At 36.7% G+C, this 23,075-nt stretch overlaps 1 protein-coding gene across 4 annotated transcripts; it reads left to right on the top strand.

The window, feature by feature from the left end:
* Window positions 1-226: 226 nt before the first annotated feature.
* On the top strand, window positions 227-22,486 carry LOC145479124 (gamma-aminobutyric acid type B receptor subunit 1-like). 4 transcript variants are annotated; one of them, XM_081457383.1, is made up of 17 exons: window positions 227-242; window positions 1,180-1,262; window positions 9,806-10,073; window positions 11,150-11,287; window positions 12,828-13,100; window positions 13,547-13,612; window positions 14,036-14,230; window positions 14,913-15,149; window positions 16,429-16,492; window positions 16,616-16,699; window positions 18,381-18,531; window positions 18,858-18,975; window positions 19,382-19,489; window positions 20,032-20,157; window positions 20,392-20,488; window positions 20,967-21,202; window positions 21,916-22,486. In XM_081457383.1, the coding sequence occupies exons 3-17, from the start codon at window positions 9,846-9,848 to the stop codon at window positions 22,297-22,299; spliced, it is 2,505 nt and encodes an 834-aa protein (XP_081313509.1). In that variant the 5' UTR covers window positions 227-242; window positions 1,180-1,262; window positions 9,806-9,845; the 3' UTR covers window positions 22,300-22,486. The 4 variants fall into 4 exon arrangements, with proteins under 4 accessions (XP_081313509.1, XP_081313507.1, XP_081313506.1 ...); XM_081457381.1 differs by lacking the exon at window positions 227-242 and having other exon boundaries at window positions 724-1,262; window positions 21,916-22,002; window positions 22,112-22,258; XM_081457380.1 differs by lacking the exon at window positions 227-242 and having other exon boundaries at window positions 724-1,262.
* Window positions 22,487-23,075: the final 589 nt, after the last annotated feature.

Genomic DNA, 23,075 nt, shown 5'->3' with positions numbered 1-23,075 from the left:
GGTATTCAGAAATGGAACGCCGCCAAGATTGTTGTAGAAGTATCAAATTTTAGACCCAGGCTATAACCTAAATTTCCACTTGGCTTTTTTTTTTTTAACGGGTACTGTGACAGTGCACTGAGGCAACAAGGCATCGTTTGGGAAAGCAACAGAAAGTACTAACCATAATCTTGATCTAATTTTCCCGTGCGTGTAGTATTGATTCCACTCCATCACTCAGAAGCTCCTTTAATATAGGGAAGGTAAGTATAAATTGCAGATGTAATTTCTAGAGTAATTTACGTGCATCTAAGATTTAGGACAAAACTAATCTATCAGTGTGCGGGAAGTTTATTACATTTGAACTGAGTAATTCCAGCATAATTATCTAAGGCGTGTGTGGAAGGTTTCAGGTTCTTTGACTGTTTAAGGCGGGAACTCACAATTTTCTTGTGTCAACGCCTGATTAATACGCATCTTCAATTCCAAACGATTTACCGTATTATCTGTTTTAATTTTTGAACGCGTTTTCTTTTAACATACACCAGTCTTTTAAAGAAAGCAATACTGAAATCCAGCGTAACAGAATTATGTAGATGGAGATTTTTCTCGCCCAAGGAAAACAAAGTGAGTGACAGATAGTATCAGTGCAAGAAAAATTGAACTTTATCCCAAGCGGACACCTAATGTTCGTTTATCATATGGATATGGATAAACATCCAAATCTAAGACATCTTAGGTTATTTATTCATTAAAAAAAACAGTGGTCACCTTAACTGCGGTCGAGATTGTTATCGAAAATGCTTAAATATATCTGACAATGGTTTTAACGAAAAGCAAAGATAAAGCACGCTTGCTTCTCAAGAAGATGTTATTTTCTGAGCTAAAAATGTCAAATTCAACTTTAATGACGTTCGGGATGCTCTAATATCATTGGCAGAGATCTCCGTATCTATGACGACATCAATGTTCTCACATGTCAAAGATAAAAACAGCATCTTCACTTCGCGCGACGAAAAAACACATTATGGGAACAAGAATAATCCCGGGATTTCATCAATACCTATATATAAGAATGGGATCTATGTAATAATTCAATCAAAAGTGAGGACTTCGGTTTTAGTTTCCACGCAGAAAAACGCAAATAGGCTTTTGCATTTTACATCTGAGTTTGAATTTTCCCAAATGTACTCTTGGCAGGAAAAAAGGATATCAGGTGAACATACGGTTGCCGAGAGGAAGAAATATAGTTTGCCCACTAACACGTCTATCCTTGGAAGGAAGTAAGTATGCTCTAGTAATTTAAACGAAAAAAAAAATAAAAACGATCAATGCAAATGCCAGTACGGCCTGCAATACGTGAGGTAAGGCCAATAATTAACCAAACAAACAATCAAACAACAAACAGGAGACCAGACAAGCGGATGTTAACTTCTACTGAACTTTCAGATTCTGTATGAGATTCACGTCCTTAACTTTTACCGAGCCATTTTTTTTTTAGTGATTCTTAGAACCGCGAAATTGTCGAAATTCATTCTCTCGGCTGTTTTACCATTCTATGTGGTCAAGCTGCTTGAAGGTGCCTTTGTGTGCTATTCTGGGAGGGAGTAATTGCAAAGCTGCGCTGAACTGTCATGTGTTGTTTGTTTGATTCTCTACACCAAATTGTGCCGCTCTTCCGATGGAACTGATAATTTGAACGTATGGTTTTAATTAAGTTATGACACCTAAGAGGTTTTGGGCGCACTTTTCTCTTGCAATTACAAACTTAATGTGAAATAGGATGTCTTTAAAACATTTAGTTTCGCGCATTCCTGCTGTTAAATTGCTTTGCTTAATATTTGTTTGGGAAGTGAAATCTCTAGCACCATTAACTGATTCGGTTGTTAATTGTTATAGTCTTTAATGGCAACATGCTTAAAAAAACATGCTTCGTTACTATGAATTGTTAAGGATCAGCCATGTAGTTGTCAACTTATTTAGAGCCATTCCCCTAACTTCGTGGTATTAAATTTATCACTTTGCAAGGAACTTTTTCTCTTTAAAGCTCCCTGATTATAATATTTGATCACATGTCATCATAAAAGCAATGGTAATAAATATAACTGAAACTGTATACATTTGCATTTCGCAATATTCTTATCTTATTCTTCATCCCACCCAAAATTATTTATATACCAAGCCTAAGGTAAATATTTACCACTATGTGAGACATGAGAGAAAGTAAGAACAAAAGACCATTTTACTTATTTTGGATAACTACTGTAGCTGACAAACTAATGAAAATTACTATCATGTAATATATTGAGCGGTAAAACATTATCGTTGCTTTGTTTTGTGGTAAAACGAATTTAGACGACCAAAAGCACACTCTACTACCCCAGTTTAGGGTGAAAAAGGTAAGTTATTTCATTTTTGTATATAAATTAGCGTTTTTCAGTGTCAAACGGGATAAAATTCTCTATAACTGTTTGAAATCACGTGGCAAAATCCAGCAGTTAAGAGTTTTCTTCATGAAGTTTAGCAGCTAAAGTGCCTCGAGATTCAGTTTATGTGCCGCCAATGAAAGAGATAATGTAACTTTTCATTTCAAATTTCTAAGCCGGTCTTGAACACAAAATCGAGATTGACACTTTAAACCTTTTAAAAATCTTGATTCTTGGAATCATTTTAGACAAATTTTAGAGCATTCGAACGTTAATTTCGCGGAAATACTTCTCAATTGGTGTTGATGCGGATCCGTCGCCTTTTCCAAAATAAAACATCGCAAGCACCTGCTGTATATTTATTTATCTTACTTTAATTTCACACTTCTTTATTTTTTGTAAAACTTATCATTTTGTCGTGGGCACGCATTTTCCAAGTTTGTTTGATCTTTCTCCAGTGCTCATAGATTAATAACGTATGTAAGAGGTTTTCCAAGTAGAATTCTTCATGTTGTTTTTAATGACATTTACGCATCCATATTCAACTCTTGGTCAACTTCGAGTGTTTGTCATAGAAAAATCAAATATATTTATCAAAAGGCTGATAGTCGGCCTCCAACCCACCGACAGAATATTACTTTTGTTTAAACAGTAGACTGACAAGTCCAAAATTATTTGTCAGAAAAATAACCTTGTAATCTCATGGCGAGAAATCACGAGAAATTATGTTTTCCAGATAAATAGGTTTTAAAAATTCCCTTAGAAATTGCAAAATTATGATAACGGAAGGGAAGTATTTTCACTCTGATAGAATTAAATTGTTGCTATAGACTAAATTTTGTTTTCTCAATGAACCCCTCAGGTTTTGTTAATTCCTTTCTAGATTGTTAACAGCTGACATGATAAATAAGAGTAAAAATAGATAGATTTAGCCAAGCCTAAAATCGGACCTCGCATAAAAAAGTACTCATCTACTCCATACAATAACCTTTAATGCATTATTAGATGATGGCTGCAGAGGCTGTCCGCTCTGCTCCTCCTAAAGAATCTTTTTAAGTATGTATTATTGTATTTTATAATAAAGTTTCCATATAACGCGCGCTCTGATTGGCTGAAACAGCGTGCTTTATCAGAGAACAGAGCACGGGTTGATGACGGTAAGTTAGCTTCCAAATTTTTGCTTCGGAATTTTGACAAATTTGACCCAAATTAAACATCCCCTGTGACTCAGACAAACGCACTGGAAGCGAGCTATTTTTCTGCAGTAAATATGGCTCACAGAGACCATTGTTAGCAACAGTAGTGTCAAAACTGAACTAAAATAACAAGTTTTGCTAGATTCCCGCCGACAAAACATGTACAGCTGTAGCAAAATACACAAATTCTCAACCTAAACAGTGCTTCGATAAAGACATTAATTTTGTTACGAAGGCAGAAATTATACTAAGAAGTAAAACAACGACAGAAAACAATTGAACTGTCTCTGTTTATGATGAGAAGCTTTATTTTTGTAAATTTACAATTAAAAATGCTCATTTGCTCAAACAACACTTACATGCAGTGTAGTAACGCTCGTTCTCCGGTCATCTCAGCGAAGTAAACCGACGAGTGGTCAGTGCAAAACTTGCTCTGATATTCTCTTCTGTGCTCGAAGTAGAACCAGTGGGAACCGTTAAGTCTTTCTAACTGTTACGCTAGTTCGGACAATCTTGCTGCATGCGGCTACAAGCCGTAAATAACTGTAGCTCCTTTCAAATTCAACCCGGCATTTCGCATTTTCATCCACAAGCTTTGAGCTCCGCGTTTCGTAATTTCCACTGGAAAAGTGCTCGTTTTTCATGGGCCACAATACGGCCGGATTCCTCTGGACTATAAACCTTTACCTGCCTTGAGATCCGTATTTAAAAATTAACTTAAAAGCGAACTTTGAAGGCATCGCTCTTCTCTCGAAAGCCGCTCAAACTTCTCGAAACTGAAAGCTTAGCTGAAGTCCAGTTTGTGATTGACAGCTGTCGCTTCGTTAGCCAATCAAATTATTTGAACAATTCTAACAAGGATTGTGATTGGCTTATTTTAGCATGCTTTATCAGAGAACAGTGCACGGCTGACGCCACTTTTCCTCGTTTGGAAAATAAAGTTTGGTTTGAAAATTCAGCCGAATGCGTGGGGAAATTATCTGATTCTTTATCATAAAACAAATAAAGAAGCCTCGACTGTGTTCTGTTCTGTTGTAAACCACTTAGGAAGTGGTAGAGCACTCAAGAAGTAGGGGAAAACACTCGACTACGTCTCGTGTTTTCCCCGCCTACACTTCTTTCGTGCTCTACCGCTTCCTGCGTGCTTTACAACAGAACAGATCACAGTCGGGGCTTCTTTATTTGTTAAATAAAATCCACTGTACATAGTCTCATAACATATTTTAACTTGGATTTAAATTTTACTATTTAACTCGTTTTTGTTATGCCCCCGTATTAGTAGGGGAGTTTTTCCCCAGCTAGGTGGTTGATGACATTCCTAATAAAGTTTCTATCTATCTATCTAATTAAAGAAACTGTTCACCAATAAGCATTTCACCAAACCGAAAATGCAAATCATTACGTGAGAGTTTTAAGAACAAAATTCTCAAGGATGGCCGAATGAAAGAAATGTTAAAAGAAAATTAGATTAAGATAGATTATCATCCAAGATAAACCCAAGAAACGACAGTTCAGAAACCGGAAAACATCCAAAAATATAAAAAAAAAAAACTTGGTGGGTTCAGGTTAAATATTTATAAGTCGTGAAATGTGTTTTTACCGACGGATTTGCAGTCATCTTCTGCTAGCTTATGTTTTTATCGGACGCAACTTTTAACCATTTTTTTCTTTTTACCAATAACCTGTAATGAAATTCACAATAGGTGTTTTACCAAACCGAATGAATTGAACAAACAAAACGAGGAATTAATCTCCAAAAACAAAATCCGCAAATTACTACGTATGGGAGCAAATACTGCTCGTTTTTAAAGCATAAAATTTTCAATGAAAAATGGCCGAATGAAAGGAATCTTTATAAAGAAGCTTCGTTTAAAATGAAAACAACAGTTCAACAGTTATCAGAAACCTTCAGTTAGACGTGAGGAGCGCCCAGTCCGATTCGTTGATATTTTTAAAAACAGACTTGAAACCTTTTTTATTTAATCTTTGAGCATGTCAGCCTCTTCTTTGTTTAGTTTCTACATTATAACTAATTATTGTAAAGGTTTCACTGGATCCTAAATTATTATTATTTTTGTAAGAGCATTGAGATTCTACTGATGTAATGTATTAAAAATAAATTATTATTATATTATTATTGTTATTATTATTATTATCATTATTATTATTATCATCATCATCATCATTATTATTATTATTATTATTATTATTATTATTAGCCATTCTTCTCGGTTGACCTGGTTTGATCGGAAACTGTCGCACAATTTTCCTCGCTTAGTGCCGCTGGTCTCTGACCGGTCGCTCTGGCATAATGGAAAGCAGTCCTCGTGAATCATTTGGGCTAGCATACGGTCGGACGTAGTGTTGTACGTAAGGACAGTCACGTGAGAACCAGAATTTTCTGGCTCGATGGAGTACCAAATTATTTTCCTTACCAATGGTGCTCTGCTCGCGCGTCTTCGGCGAGCAGGAGCTCCGCTATAATGGCATATGCTTAAAATTATGTTTAGAAAAAGGCGCAGGGTTTATTTCTGCTCTTTTCTGAAAAACAGAAGAGAATTACTCTTGTTATGGATTTCTAAAATCAGCGTAGCCTTCGTCTAAAAATTCCAAGAGAGAAGTTTGGCCGGTGACCTAACTCGAACCTGATTTAGGAAGGAATTACCCGTATGGCCAGTGTCTAGTGTCTCCGTCTGCCTGTGTAACAAGTTAAGATTACCATGAGCTACCACATGGTTGAAAGCGAGCTTACAAGCCTTGACAGATAATTGAGATCGAAGCTTACAAAGGATTATTGAAAATATACCGATATAGTGGAGTGCGAAATTTTAAACATGATACGGCGACTTGACCCAGACTTTACGGTTATAAATTTGTTGTCATGCGGTAAACGTGGAAGGCTTTTATTTTATTTGAACAAGAGTTTCTAGATAAAGTGATATCTGATTAAAGATTGATTGATTGATCTGATTGATATCTGATTGAGATCGATCTGATTGAAGACTTGATCTGTGGGGCGACGTGATGCGCCGAAAGATAGAAGAAAACCGCATAAAAGGATATTCCACGGTCACAGTGATCTATTTTAGCTCTGCAACAGAGATGAAATTAAATCTACGACATGTACAGCGGTACGTACCTCATAATCATTGTTTTCATAGTAAACGAGATAGGATGAAGGGTAATAGATTAAATACCCATATAGGCCTTATTCTTAAGCTCATTTCTCTCGATGTGTTTTTAGATCAATCCCGCCTTCAGAAACCTCGAAAGAGTCTAGAAGTAGCTGACTTCGTTCCCAGAGCTTTTCCCTTAGAGATTCCGAAAAGTCCCGTCAACGAGGTTGAAGGGGTAGCCAATATTGTGACACGCATATCACATATTTTTTAACTCACATTTTAATAATAATAATAATAATAATAATAATAGTAATAATAATAATAATCACTTATTTAAGTGTCAATGTATTTAGCACTAATGTGCTAATTGGAGACACTGTAAATAAATAAAGAAATATTTCAAATATAACATAAACTGTTAAGAATCCCAACTGGTGGGAGGCTGACCAGTTGGCTATTTACACAACGCGGCCGAGGAGTTCAACTCGAGGCTACCGAGAACAAATCCAGATAGCGGTAGGGCGAAGGATTTGAACCAGGGACCTCCAGATTTCAAATCCAGCGCCCTAAACCACTCGGCCACGCCGTCTCCCTTATGTCACACATTTCTGCGACGCAACGCACTTTACACGCATTTTCATCCTCCACTGACGAAAGCATATAGGCAATTCATGTGCAAATATTATCCGCCGAAGGGCTGGGTACCATGTCTTAAAATACCTATAGAACGATTCCAGCGAAAGCAAGCCATTATGGGGGTTTAGTTTTATTCATCTTGTTTGTGTGGAGCGTGTGTGGCATACATATATATGATGTTAATTCGACGGACAATTGCTCCGTCGAAGGAAAACAAAAGGTCCCAAATAGGTTATAATCCGCTAGCAGAAGGTTTTCATCTTGAACGACCGATGACGACAATCATCTCATTTAATATTATCTACAGTTCTTGGACATTCCAAATGATTACTTTGTTAGCTTTGAATGCCAGTTCTCCAATTTGAACAGACGTGTTTTATAAAACGCCGTTTAGATTCGACTCGTTACATTGTAAAAGTAAAAGTTGGTCAAGAAAAGAAAGAAAGAAAGACCTGAACAGCACAAACAGGAAACTACGGAGAAAAGAACCGCAGATAAAACTATAAATTATAAACAAAGCTTAATTAAATGCGAAGAGGTTGGGATTACTCAGCCGCCAACTTCATAAAAGAAGATCATTATATCCATATTCAGTCTCATTGGTTAGAGCATAAAACAGTATATATAACCAAGCAATCAATATTTGACAAAAAATATCATCGATACACCTGTTGTGCTAAGCTGACCATGTTCTTGGTTGTTTTTGGCTTATTTAATTTTTGTTTGCAGCAAATTTCTACTGATTCTTCACGGATTTGTATCAGGTCTATTTTTAGATAAAAAGCAACGACTTTTTCTATCTCCGACAGGAACTGGAAAAAAAGATAATTTCGATTATAATTAAGGATAAGGATAAGGATAATTTCGATAAAAAGTTAAGTATCATAGTATTATAGTACTATGCAGTATATATTAGTTTTTGTTGTTGTTGTATTTTTTTTTATTATCGCGCTGTGACGAGCTAGGAGCGACTTCACTGAAGGTAGTGTCTAAATGCATTTGAAAACATCTCATTTTGAAGTCAGGCTTACTGGATAAAATCGTGCGTGCTTTAAAGAGCAAATAAAGGCCAAAAAAAAAAAAAAGCGCACAGAAGTTAGCAATGAATTGATATGTGGTCTAAGTGAGCAGCTCGCCTTACACCAACCATTCTGTCAAACATGAACAAGCACAATTTCGTGCGCTTTCGGGTTTTGTAACTTGCCGTAAGATAACTCTTCATTAACCTACATAAGAACCCTTGTTTAATAGGTAGCTCATGGCTTCACTTGATTGCTTCTATAAACTGTCTTTTCTAAATGATGACAACACAAATTATGCAAATATTCCGATGTGAATTATCGCTTAGAGTAGAGAGACACACCGTTCGTTGTAGATTATATTTATTTCGGGGATTTACGAGAAACATTGTCGCTCGAAACTTCATCTTCTAGATAATGAAAGACAGGTTGGTTGTAGAAGCTTCACTCGAAAAGCTTAGTTTACAGCTGTCAGAAATTTGTCTTCTACAGTTACTATTCACAAACAAAAAGAGCTCTGGCTGCAGTAAGCAGAGCTATATTTTCGACGAAGTGATTTATAAAATCAGTTTACTTTGTTTTAATAAACATGAACAGTTGTTATAAAGAGGGTTTTGTGTCAAGCTGGACTGAAAGCTCAATTATTCGCTTAATTATTCTTCCATCTTTTAATTTCAGCTTTTCTTAAAAATTCATGACTGCACACAGTGCTTGCTGTGTAGTATACATTGCGCTGTTTGAGATGCTATCTTACAGGCTTCAGAAAAAGGAGAGAGCATAGTTGCATTCAGAAATTTTCCTATAGACCATTATTTTTTTCTTTTCCGTGCAATAAAAGGTTTACCACAGCAACAAGATGGGCAATAAACTTTCTTATCGGCTTAGCAAGATAAAAATTAACATTTCATTAACTGACAAGCAGCAAAAGTCAACTGACTTTACGCAATATAAAAATAAAACTGCAATGAACATGTCAACTAACAATCAGGTATAAAGGAGACAAACACGACGCATTTATCCTGTTTTGAATTAAGCAAGACACTTGTAGACAGATGACCTTAATTTTGATGTGCTCTCAAATAAGTTTAGTCAGGCATTGCTTTCAGCAAATCCACTTTTTCAGTTTGTATGACTTTTTCCCTGGAGCGGTTAAAATTAAAACTGAGACAGCTGCGTAATGATTTTAAGCCAACTGATTTAAAACCTTTTTCATGTCAGCGCTAATGTCCAAGAAAAGCCATCAATGATTAGTCATTTCACTGTGTATTTTCAATGACGAAAGGGAGCCTCTCCAACTAACAAAGTGATGACTTTGTAATCAACACCTTTTAGCAGGTGCACCTTTTCATCAAGTTTTTTTCAATTTAAAGAGAGTATTTGGTCAGCTTCAAATTTCCACTTGACAATGCTCTTTCGTCATTTGTTAACAGCACTCAAGCTCTTGCACGTCGTGTATCAAAGGAAATAGTGATGAGCAACACAAGACTCCATTACGTTTTTCTGCTTCTTGTTATTTCTCGTTGTTGTCAAACGAAAGAAACGCTCTACATTGGTGGGTTGTTTGGTATCGATGCTAGTCGTGGTGGATGGAATTCGGCTGGAATCATCCCCGCTGTTCAAATGGCCATTGACGAAATAAACAACAGCTCTGGTATCCTAAAGGATTACCATTTAGAACTTTTGATAAAGGATTCTCAGGTTGGTAAAACAAATGATTATTTTATTTTAAAAAATTTTAAGGCACCTTTAAGTGAAAGTCTTCTTATAATTCAGTCACAGTATTTTTGTTGCTAAGAATGATATTTTGATTTAGACAATACGTAGAATACATAGAATTTAGACAGGAATTAATTGTATTTGCTGTTCTCGTCGTGACGACTACTGGACATGACAAATATAAAAAAAGAAGAAGAACGGAAAGAAGTACGCTCGTGTAGTGGATTTGTGGACAGTTTTCCTATTTGTAATACTGCAACTGTGAAAGATTAGAACGATACGAAGAGAACACGGACGCTTGAAACATTTTTTTGACACTTCAGGTCCTGTAATTTGCTTAGCTTGGGGTAGAATTTTACAATTTCTTTTTTTGTTGTTGTTCTCAATGAAAACCTTGTTTCCGTCTTTCCTTGATATATAATCATTCCAACTTAGTTCTCGTTCTCTTAACAAATTTTACGTGTATATAAAGAAAAACCTTAAACCCTAAATGTATTGCTTCGACCAATTAACAGCTGAAAAGAGTCAGTAAGAGCTAAGAAAAGTTTCTGCAAAAATGCTATCCATAGACTACGTTATTAATATTTGTGGCATAGTTAAAGGAATACCACCACCGAGGTTTCCCTACATTTTTAATCGAAAGCGTGCAATAATTAAGACCATGTTCTCCACTAATGACGAAATTCCCGCCGAGAACCAAGAATAATGTAGTAAGTGAGCTTCTCAAGGGAAAGTGAATTGTGATAACTTCAGTTTTCAATTTGAGATCAAAAACTCGTGCCTGTGTAAACTCATGAGAACAGCCCTGAATATCCTCCGAACATTAGTACAGATATTTTGACTGAACAATCATGTTTTTTGCTTTTCCTGTTACGTAATATCTCATTTAGCTTCTGACTTTTCAAAAGTCGCGCCCTTGATCCATGCCCCTGTGAGCAAATGGAGGGAGAGACTTTTGACTGATGGAGACTTTTCATTGATGGATATTGATGGATATTGAGTTCCATTTGCTGACAGAGATCACTTTAGCCTCTTACTTAAATTTTCACCTTTTACAGTGCAACGTTGGTGAAGCTGTCCGAAGAACCTTGGAATATATTTCATCCGGGAAACCCAAACTTATGTTCCTGGGTCCCGGATGTTCCAAAGCAGCATTACCGGTGGCAGAGGCTATTCATTACTGGAATGTTGTGCAGGTAAGTTTAATAACACTGCTACTAAATGCTTGGCACTGAAAATTATTAGTAGATAACATCAATGTAATCTTTTATAATTGTAAATTTATGAATGAAAGGTAAATACTACTAGGAAGTAATTCAATTTTAATTCAACTCTTTATTTACGCTATGCAGGTTATTTACATACGATTTATAAGGTAAAGTACCAAAGTAATAAAATATCAAGAAGTATCAAGCCATAAAGAAATCAAATGTATTTGTGAGGGGTAATCAAATGTAGCAAGAGCTTTCAGGCTGGGCACCGCCATGGTCAGATAAATAGCAGCAAAACAAATTAATTCAGCTAAGCTAGACCTACATACACTACATTATGGCATTAATACAGTACGTTCACACTTATAATGGGCGACCACGCACAGTTTACAAGGGTCTTCATGACTCGCCAAACGAAACAATAGGTATATAACACAAACAATGCCCCTAACCCTAAAAACGAAAGAGGTGCAGATTAACGAGAACGAATCAAAATAGAAGTTTTAAAGAGCTGCAGGTCATCTGCTTATTTCACACTTATAATACGGTAAGATACGATGAAGGGTAAAGGATTTAATACCCGATAGAGGCCATATTCCTAAGGTAATCCCAATCAAGATTTATTCAGACCACTTTCAATTTCTGAAATCCCTGGAGGTTCTAGAAGTAACCAACCCTGTAACGAGACTTTTTCTCACGCGGACAGTCCAAGCGGGTTTACATGCATTTTCACCCTCGGTTAACCCTAATCCAAGATTAAAGTTAACCGGAGTTTCAGTTTTTCTTGTATAAAAATGTTTTGACTGCTTAGCTTTGCGTAGTTTGAGATTACTCACGTTCATATAAACAATGTAAACCAAAAACTTCACCGAAAAGTTACAAAACTGAAATCAAAATTCTCGCTAATCCTGGGTTAGCTGAATCGGACTTTGTGGTAACAGTGTCCGCGGGAGAGCTCCTTTAGATGAATAACCTTGAAAATAAGGCCAATCTAGGTGAATGACTCTCTTACTCAATTTTCATCCTCTCTTGTACAATATTCATTCACTCATACTTTGTTTCCATACAATTTACCTTTACAGATAAAACTACAGCTTTTTATGTTTACTGTATACCTTTTCAGTTGATCATACATATATTCAAGTTAAAGTATGGGCGTCAAATAAACCATTCGGTTTTCTAGTTGGCCCCCATATTTACAAAATTAGTTAACTTTCGGTACAGGTGAGGAACCAGAAAGGAGCGGAGAAATAAATAAAAATAATAGACATAGTAAACTACAAACGAAAAAATAAATTACAATTACAGGGATATAAATAAGATTAAAAAAATTAGGGTAAAACGGACAAGTTTGAGGAGAGAGGGAGTTTAAACAGAGCAAATGATAATTTTTACAAGAAGTTAAGGTACAAATTTAATTAGAAAGACTTTTGACAAGATCTAACGACAGACATCATACATTTGAGGAGTCGGGTACGTTCAAGTTAGATTTCTCATTACATTTTGACGTTTTCACTTTCCTTAGATTGGCTTCTCGAACTCCTCACCTCTACTCTCCTCAAAATCGGTCTATCCTCTTTACTTCCGGATAAATCCGTCAGAGAAATTTTCCAACTTGGGGCGAATTGCGATTTTGCGGCGGTTCAAGTGGAACAAAGTTGCCATCTTACAACAAAACAACGACGTCTTCACGGGAATCAGCAATTCTCTGGTTGACTTGCTAAAGGCTGCTAATTTCACTGTCCTTGCTTACGAGAGTTACAAAGATCATCCAAAGTTTGCAATAGAAAACCTTAAGGTATGATTGACACAAAACCTGAGAGGTAACACATGACCCTGTGACTCATTAAAGAGGTGCTCTTGTAGTTGTCATCTTTTTGAGTTTAAGATGACGAGGTATTGGAGTTTATCAAGCAGATCAAGCTTCTGTTTTCTCCATTTGTCAATAACAATTAAGTACTTGGAGAATCCTAACATTTTACGAGGGTGACTCTGGTCAGCATTTTGGGAAATGAGAACTGGGTATAAGTTACACGAGACCGGTGGTGTCAAATACAGAAACTACTCGTGTGAAAAACTACGGGAGACACCGATGCGCCAAGGTTTACACTTGGTAACTGATGTGATCCTGTGTGGGAAACAAAGAAAACCGGCGTAACTATAAATATCCAAGTTACCAACCTATTCAAAAATATGAAATCTGATAGTCTCAATCCTTTCTGATAATGTCATTTTATGTTACAGAAAAAAGATGCTCGTATCATATTTGCATTTTTCTACCCAGATCAACATTACGTCACCTTTTGTGAGGTTTGCCTTATTTTACTTTTCTACTTTATATTCAGTTCAGTTATTTGCACGTTTCTTTTTAGCCTATGGTACTTAAGACTTTACCATCCGTTTTCCTCACGCAGCTTAAAGGAGCTACGTCACGGTTTGCGCATCTTCAATTTTTGGAATTCGTCGTTTGTAATCCTTGTTAATCTTCTCCATCCCTAACCATCCTTGCTCCTTTATGGTTTATTTTTATCTCGTTGGTGTTTTATATTTCAGTAAACAACTATTTTTCGGTTTCTTTCGATTTAAAGGTAATTTTGTGCGTGGCCAAGATAACTCAAAATACCGTGACTGAACTGCTTTAAAACGCAATTTCAGCTTGTATGATGAACGACCTTCATGTATACGTACCTACCTACTTTTTTACTATTTATGTCCGTTTGCCGTAAATTTCAGGCGTTCAAGCAAGGTATGTATGGGCCCAAGTATGTGTGGATTTTGATCTCAGGGCGGAATCAGGACAACTGGTGGAAACTACAGAGTCCCCTTGTTGACTGCACGCCAGAACAAGTTCGAAAAGGACTAAGTAACAACATCGGAACTGGAGAATTGAAAATCAGTCCAATAGCGGGACCAACTAAATTTGGCAAGGTACAGTATTTTAAATAGATGGCAAGGTCTTCTGCAAGCCAAATCGCATTCAAAAGTAAAGTTATTTTAACTGCACCCAGTGACAGATTATACTCAGGGTGTTGTAGGATTCTTTCCACGTCAGGCGTCCATTGTACGAAAACCTGTGTTATCCCGAATATGTAAGATAAGTGAACTGAATCAATGCTTACTGAACAGTATTAAAACATTAGTTATCCGTAGTCAAACCAAGGATGAGGGTAAAACGAAATCAGTAACTGAAAAAAGATGTATGCCTTTGTTTCAATCAGGGTTCAAATAAGCTTCAGTTGAGGAAAAGTGGAGAGATTGATTATGGGAACTGAAACCTTATTTAGTGGCAACCTTCCTGCACCTGAATAGGATTCCATTACTTCTGATCTGAATCAAATAAGAAATTACAAATTGCCATCCATTTCATAATCAGAACGATCAGAGTCTAGGAAGGTGTTATTAAACTGAGGCTAATAACAGTTGAAATGTATTGGTCTGAGGAGAGTTCAATAGTGTTTAATAAAAAAAAAAAATCATTTAAAATATAATTTGCACTTAATAATAAAAGTTGTTGTTGTTGTTGTTTTTTACTTAAAATCAATCGCACCTGAAGGAATCACCGGGATGTCTATTAAACAAAAATTCAGTTTTTTGTCTTAACTTATTTCAGACACCTCAAGAGCTCTACAGCAATTATCTTGTACGTCTGAACGCGTCTGGATACCGAGAAAACACGTTTGCTTCCTACGGATATGACGCCGCCTGGACATGCGCACTGACACTCAACGCTTCTATTGATATCTTGGAGCAGCAGAATTTAACATTGAATGACTTTAATTACAGTCGGTCTAACGTGAGGAAAGTATTTGTCGACATTATGAAGAGAATTTCATTTGCTGGAATGTCGGTAAGTTATGCCTTATTACCCGAGAGTAACGGGTATGATAAAATAAAAGATTGATCGAATATGTTCTTCCACGTAAGATAAACAAATGAGAACGATAAAAAAAAAAAATCACATTAAAACGGAACAAATATCGTGAATTTACATTTGGCCATAACATTTCAAGGGCTTGTAAGAAACTTTAGCCCTTTTTAGCGTGGATGCAGTTTCTTTTCGTTTTAGCAGATTAGTCTCAAACTTGGTATAATTAGGCACATCAAATGATTTCGAGTGCAGCGAAAAGTTAGCATCAATACAAGTCTGGCTTGACTCAGTTACACTTGTTCAGTTATTATTCTATTCAGTTACACGTGTTTATTATTCTATATTTATTATTCTCTTGTCTACCCATATCTTACACATGGATGTCTCCGTTGGGGAAATAATTATGACAGCCCGTTATTTCAACTTATTCGGTTACAGAATAAAGTAGTTAGAATAATTAACGATGTTCCTTTACAAGATTCTATTACTCCTCATTATGTTAATATAGGTTTACTTGAATTTCGTGATATTGTTAAATTATATACGTTTATTGATGTATGAACATATCAGTGACAATAAGCCTTGCAATTTTCCAATATCTCTCGTATCTGAGCAACATAGTTATTCTGCACGAAGTGCATCTACCCAACAATTATTTGTTCCTCACTTTAGGATAAAAATAAGAAGTTTTGCCCTACCGTTATAGGTAAATACTATTGGAATGACCTCCCTCTTTCTGTTCGTAGTATTTCATCTAAACTTCTCTTTAAAAAGGCGCTTTTTAAAAAATTATTTTGCTCAGTATTAAATTTAGTTGATTGCCGTCATGGTGTGTGTGTTGCGTTCTTGTGCGCATGCTTGTGTTTAAAAAAATGGTAATATACAGTCTTTTAAGGGCCTTAATTAGTCTTACTATATTGTGCCCTTCTCCATTTCTTGCTTTATTTAATATCTTCAAATATCTTGAAAGATATCTTGTAATATGATAATGACTTTGTAATATAAAAAAATATCTTTGTAATATAATAATGAATGGAGGAAATAATAAAACAAAACAAAACAAGCAAATTTGAAATAAATAAACACAAGTAAAGACTAAAAAAATTGCACGAGCGATTTACACGAAAAAATGTATGGGCGCTTATTTATTCCAAATTGAACAAGCAAAATCGTTTGATTATCTATACAGGCTGATTTTAGTTGGGCAGGTTATTCAGAATTGGACTGTCACATAAAAGCCAACTTCTCTTGTTTTTAGGGTCAAGTAAAATTTGACAGCAATCACGACCGGATAACCAAACTTGAGGTCCGACAGATACAAGGTAAGTCCCTTGTTGAGCATAGCAAAGTTGTTCAATGCAATGGTGAACAATTATTGCCCTCGCCGTTTACTATACTTGAAGCTTCTTGTGGCGTGACACTCAACTTTGGGCTTTGTGTCTTAGAGAACACCGAGAGGAGGGTTGCATTCTATGACATGGAGAATGATGCTTTAGAAGAGGATGGCACGAGCAATTACAAGTGGGACGGTGAGACGTTAACCTGTTGCATTGAGAATATTTGACTCGGGAGCTCGCAAATTATTCTATTACATCCAATATCATGATGTACACGTACACGCGAGGGCGAGAGAAAGTTAAATGAGATATACGTTATATAAAACCGTACTCGTAAGGTCGCTGGACTCCAGGTCCCGAGTTCAAATCCCTGCCATTTGATGGATTTCTGCTTGGAAATAACTACTTCCCCACAGTCTCTTACCAATTGTTATTTTTCTAACAAGCTTACTGTTCCATTTAACAGTTTTTATATTTTATTTGGTGTCCACAATACACCGAATGCAAATATAGCGGACCGCTCGGTTGTCGCCCGACCCGAGTCGCATGCAAGCGAGGCTAGTCAGGCTTTGATGTTTTGTTTTGACAGAAAAGTCTTGCTTCGCCGTCGATCTGGTCTGTTTTTGTTTCGCCCTCCCTATAAGTTGTTGTGTTCCTGAATGCCACCAGATGGAATTGAAATCTTCCACAGCAGAGAAAGTGTTTTTTTCTTTCGTTTCCGCGGTCGCCTCTCGGGGAAAACAGACGAAGGAAAGTAGTTCACGATCGCCGAGGGAACTGTTAAAGTTTGTTCGTTCAGGCTGAGAGATCTTAGAAAATGTGTAAACGACCGCATTTAGCTCCAAGTAGTTCTCATTTGGCTCAAAGCATTCACTGGACACAACGATGGGGTATTACACCGTAGTATTTGTTTCGTCCGATTCCGTGCGAGTGGACGCGAAGTCAACTTCTTCCTTTGAGACAGAGGATGTTTTTCAAGAGGAGCTTTTCTTTAGTTTGGGGAAGGTCCTGGCCATGTAAGTCGTGTTGGAACACCACCACACACCACATAAGCTCGTCATTTATACGATTTTTCCAAGATCTAATGTGAAATGTAGCGAATAAACTTTAGTTCCTGCGGCGATCGTGAACTCCTTTCCTCCGTCTCAACGAATTGCATTGATCCACTATTTTCCCTAAGCTTAAGAGGCGAACGGTGGAAAATTTATATCCCTTCTCGTGGCGTTCAGAAACAGCAGCTCGTAGCCACAGCTAAATAAAACAGACCAGATCGACGACGAAGCAAGACTTTTCTGGAGAAGCATTGTCAAAACAAAACATCAAAGCCTGACTAGCCTCGCTTTCATGCGACTCGTCCCGGGCGCCGACCAAGTGGTCCGCCATATTTGCATTCGGTGTATGCAATAAGCAGTATTAAATACGCTAACCCTAAAATGAAGGGTCCTTTTCTTTTCTTATCAATAAAACATGAAATATAAGCACGTATAATGGAGAGAAATGACCTTTCATTCAAATGCGGAACGTTGATAGGATAAGATGCTTGTTCTTCGAGATGCTTACCTAATTTCGATTTAGTATCACCCACCTAGTGGACTAATGCAAATCCTGCATTGATTGGCTACGCTACTAGAGGACTATTAGTAATAGTCATCGAGTAGCGAAATTGGCGCAATCGAGCGTGACGCTTTCTTTCGTTTTATTCCCAAATAAATATTTCTTCAACTTGCATTTGCTAACTTTTGCCTTCTCTGTCCGTCTAGTTGGGTGATACTAAAACAATTAGACCCTTCGCCCTCAAGGGCCACGGGTCTATAGCCGTAGCCCTTGCGGGCTACGGGTCTAATTGTTAATTATTTTTCATTTCGTTTTCAAGGTGGCAAAGTTCCCGTCGATGGACTGAGAATACAAGAAAAGTTTGAAGGAGTCCATTCAGCGATACTTTGGTTTGTCTTCGCTGTTTCTAGTCTTGGCATTCTGATGGCCATCGGTTTTCTCACATTCAATATCTACAATCAGAATATTAGGTAAAATGTATTAGCACATGCATGTGGTTTATCTTTACAATATGCTTTCTCTACGACTAATTTTCAAATAGTCTCAGATGATCATGCTTGGAAATCATAGTCATAGTTACGATTATGAAGACAAACTATTAATTTTAAACAGGGAAAGCTCACAATTGTTTCATTCATTTTTGAATTTTATAGCTCAGTACTTTTATTCCCCTTACGCAATTATAAGACTAAAAGTTAGCAGTGGAAAGTGCAATAGTATTTTTCAAGTTGTTTTAACTAAGATGTTTAAAGAGACGTGTAAGTCATTAGAAAAATTTATTCTTTTTTATCCACAGATATATCAAAATGTCGTCACCTAACCTAAACAACTTGATTATAATCGGTTGCATACTTGTTTACATCGCGGGTATACTGTTTGGTTTGAAAAAGGAGGGTGATAGCATTTTATGCCAGGTATTTACCAATCAGTTATTTCATAAATCCACGCATATGACCGCTTGCAGAGTTCCCTTTTTGTCTATGAGTTTGCTCGTAAGAGAATTATGTTGTACTTACATGTTACTATCGTTTTTGCCTTTTGCATTCAAAAACCAAACAATCAATTAAAACGAATAATTAAAAAAATGAACAGTCACGAAATTGTAAGGCACCAAAGATAGCAAAATTACAAAATAAATTTTTGCAAGTGAATTGAGAAAGTTTGCGTAAGGTGATGCTCTATTAAGTTCACTAGGATGTTCTTTTACAAGAAGTGACACTTTTTGAATTGTGTTTTTTTTTTTTGTTTTTTGTTTTTGTTGTTGTTTTGTTTTTGTAATATTCACGGATTTATCATTATTGCTTTGATTTGCTTCTTTAGCTGGAATTATGGATTGTGGCCATTGGATTTAGTCTGGGTTTTGGAGCAATGTTCAGCAAGACCTGGAGAGTTCACGTGATATTTCTAAATACTAACAATACGAAAAGGGTAATTACAAGTGCTAGGTTCTCTTCTATTACTGACATTAAAAACCATTTGTGATAAACTCGTATCCAGCCTTCAAATCCAAAATGGCGGCCAATGATGGTATTATTGGATTTGAAGTTATTTAGTTTTTACCACCGTTTATTCCACGAGTTACTTGGTTTTTGCTGTATCTTGGCTTATATACTGATTGTTTTGCGAAGCGACTGTCTTAGACTACCTTTTGTCTCAGTCTAAAGACAGATTGTATCCAAAACTGAAACATCAAATTGACTCATTTAAATTTGTATATAAAACTGGTACGGTTAAATACTACATAATGTTACAGATAGAAAGACAGACAGACAGACTGACTGACTGACGGGCTGACAGAGTGACAGACTGATTGACTGACAGACCGACAGACTGATAGAACGAGACCGACAGACGGACAGACTGACAGACTTCAGACGAACGGACAGACAGACATGAGAGAAAGACATTACTTTACGAAACTATTTATTTAGTCTTTAAGTGTATTGCTGAGTTATACTTTAATACTTTAGGTTATCATCAGGGACCGCCAGTTGTTTGGTATGGTTGCTGCTCTTCTGTTGATTGACTTCATAATTCTCCTTACGTGGCAGTTGGTCGATCCATTGACAAGTAAAACCGAATATATGACGCTGAAGGTAAACTTACTTATGCCGCTTTCACTGTAGAATTCCAACTGGCCAGGAAATTTATATCACGCACGATACTGCTCGGATAAAGCTGATAGTCTCGCTATTTTTTCAGCTAAGAGCTCACAGGTAACAGTTTCATCCGAGTGACTAAAAGGAGGTTTTTCAATGTGGACTAGGACCTTAAACCATTCTATCGAATTTTGAACCTCCTTTAAACTGCTTTCTTTTTTTGTTATGAAGGTGTCAATTGGAGATGACACTGGAATACAGCCCTATGTCACAATGTGCAGCTGCAAACATATGACAATATGGCAGGCCTGCATGTATGGATACAAAGGTAAAACTGAAATTGATAGAAAATGTGTGCGCCAGCAGGCAGTGCCTGCGGCATCGTCTTATGTATATGCACTGGAATGGCACTGGCTCTTGTTTTGAGATTGGCGGCCATCTTTAGTTAGTACGTGTTAAAGCTACTAAAGTTTACTTCGTTGGACCATTCTCTTCTTCTCAACACTGGCGGTGGGAGTTGAAAACATGGAATGGATTTATTTATCTCGTTTGAACGTTATTGTAGCGCATGCACCTTCGCATGGTTTTGGTCAGAAAGATGTTGCTCTGCGATAAAATTTGAACAGTATGTAATATTGTAAGGTAGCTGGAAACGAAAGCAAATCTTGTTAAGGTCACTTTCAGTAAAGATGCAGTGAATACATGAAAAAAATTACCTGATTAATTATTTGTACTAGAATGTGAAACTTTTCTTCGTGTTACTCTGACGTAAATGACTAAATATCTTTTTACTGTTTACCTCACAGGTCTGTTGTTAGTATTCGGCGCTTATTTGGCATGGGAAACTCGTAAAGTGCATATTTCTGCACTGAATGACAGCAAGTTGATTGGTTTATCGGTTTACAACGTCATAATTCCCTGTATTCTTGTGATTCCTATCCTCGGTATTGTCTTTGACCAACCCACAGTCCAGTTTGCTCTAACATCATTCCTCACGATATTTTGCACCACGTTTACACTCTGTTTCGTTTTTGTTCCGAAGGTGAGTGAAAGTATGAAAACAAAAGTAAAAGGGTTGGGGTGTTGGATTACTTTGAAAGCCTGGTATCCTCGATCGTCGTTATTTTACTTCAGTTGTAACCTTTGTCATATCCTTGCCCCCTAATCCCTTTGGTGGGTACGATACTAACATGACACTGACGAAGACTTCTGCTCAGGTTGTGGAAACGTCAGTAACAATTTTTTTTTCTTTAATTTACCCTCACCAGGAAGATCATATACTGAAACGAAATACTTTTTATCGGAAAGAAGAAAGTAGTTTACGCTTTAACATAAGGAGGTGCGCTGGAGCTGCAGATACATTGGTTCCGGATTAAATGTGACTGAAAGGCCCGGTTTAATTCTGATCAATGTTGTAATGTCCTGTTGTACTGTTGTACTGTCCTGAGTAGCAAAAGTCCTAAGTTGCTCAGTTCATGCTAATCTTTGCTGCACTTAGCGCAGAAAACTATGGCCCTACTGTCTCTATGTGTAGAAGATGTACCATTAAACAAATGAAGCTTAGGAAAGCAACACGGCAATGATAATCTGTCAGGCGCCTCCGACCTGCAAAATACGTCGCAAAAACATTGCACAAAAAGCGGGAAAACTATGTTGGAAGAGATGTAAAGAAACGAACAATTTTTATATCAAATTACAAAATTTGTTTGAGTTTTAACGCTTCTTGCATTGCTTTGTCTCTTGGATTTACTACAGATATTGTTTTTGAGAAATGAAGACGGCAACACAATTCCAACCGGGTCTGGTTCCACCATTGAAGCTGCCAACTCGTCATCAAAGCGGGTAAGCGTAGCAATCAAGTGCTTTTGGGTTTCCTTGATGCAAGAGAAATTGAGAAATCAGGTTATAGTACGATACATGTATTTGGTGACGAAGGCATTATATTTTTCAGGTGGAACCGAAAGGGGTCAGAAAAGTACCAGAAGAGAACACAAGTGGACACAGGTCATAATTCATTTACCTTATTTGAAAAGCAACAACAACAACCCGATAGCAACACCAAGGAAAAAATATTTTGCTATGGAGCAACAAAAATATACAAGACTAATATCTAGTGATCAAAAACCTAAAGCTAGATGAGATTCCATTAAACTCCTCAAAGGGATGTTATACTCGCTTCCAGTAGCCATTCCAGTTGTACGATGCATTGTATCTAGAAAACAAAGAGAAAACAAGGAGAATTTTACGGGGTGCTGACGAGAACTGGATGCGAAAAAGCACTTTGAAAAGTCACAATAAACAAATGTTCACCCTTTCAAAAATATAACTGTCAAATCGTTAATAATAATAATTATAATAATAATAATAATAATAATACATAATATTTTAAGAGGAGGCCTCCAATCACCAAGAGGTGGTTTTCAGGAGGGCCCTCTGAGAAAATATTAAACCTTTAAAATACATTAAAATCTAAAATACAATAAAAAGGACAAAAACCTATGCGGTAAGCTAACTAAAATTAAAAACTAAAACAAATGTGTTTTTTTTTTAATGGTTCTTCTTGTTGGGCATACACTGTTGCAGCTATCTGATAACATTTAGTGATAATCGTAGTATTATTTGTCGAGTCCATATCATGCTTTGGACTCCATACACTCTCCAAACATTGCGAATTTTATGTTGCTTGCAATTTCTAGCAAAAAATAAAAGAACGATAGGAAGAAACGGAAAGATTGTTGGATCGTTTGACTGACTGACTGACTGACTACTGATTGATTGATTGATTGATTGATTGATTGATTGATTGATTGATTGATTGATTGATTTATAGATTGAAAAGTTGGTTGGTTGGTTGGTTGAATGCTTGATTCAAGGAAAAAGAGACCGTAGACAAAACCATTCTGTTCTGAAAATGA

This window comes from Orbicella franksi, chromosome 2 (genome assembly GCF_964199315.1).
Source record: "Orbicella franksi chromosome 2, jaOrbFran1.1, whole genome shotgun sequence".
NCBI lineage: Eukaryota > Metazoa > Cnidaria > Anthozoa > Scleractinia > Merulinidae > Orbicella > Orbicella franksi.
This window is presented reverse-complemented; position numbering and strand designations above follow the sequence as displayed.

What these genes read in the sequence shown, in the direction of transcription:
- LOC145479124 (XM_081457380.1), top strand. Translation starts at nt 934, where the DNA reads ATGACGACATCAATGTTCTCACATGTCAAAGATAAAAACAGCATCTTC. An exon ending in ATTACGTCACCTTTTGTGAG is followed by an intron (nt 13,613 to 14,035) that starts GTTTGCCTTATT and finishes CGTAAATTTCAG; the next exon opens with GCGTTCAAGCAAGGTATGTA. An exon ending in ATCTACAATCAGAATATTAG is followed by an intron (nt 18,532 to 18,857) that starts GTAAAATGTATT and finishes TTTTATCCACAG; the next exon opens with ATATATCAAAATGTCGTCAC.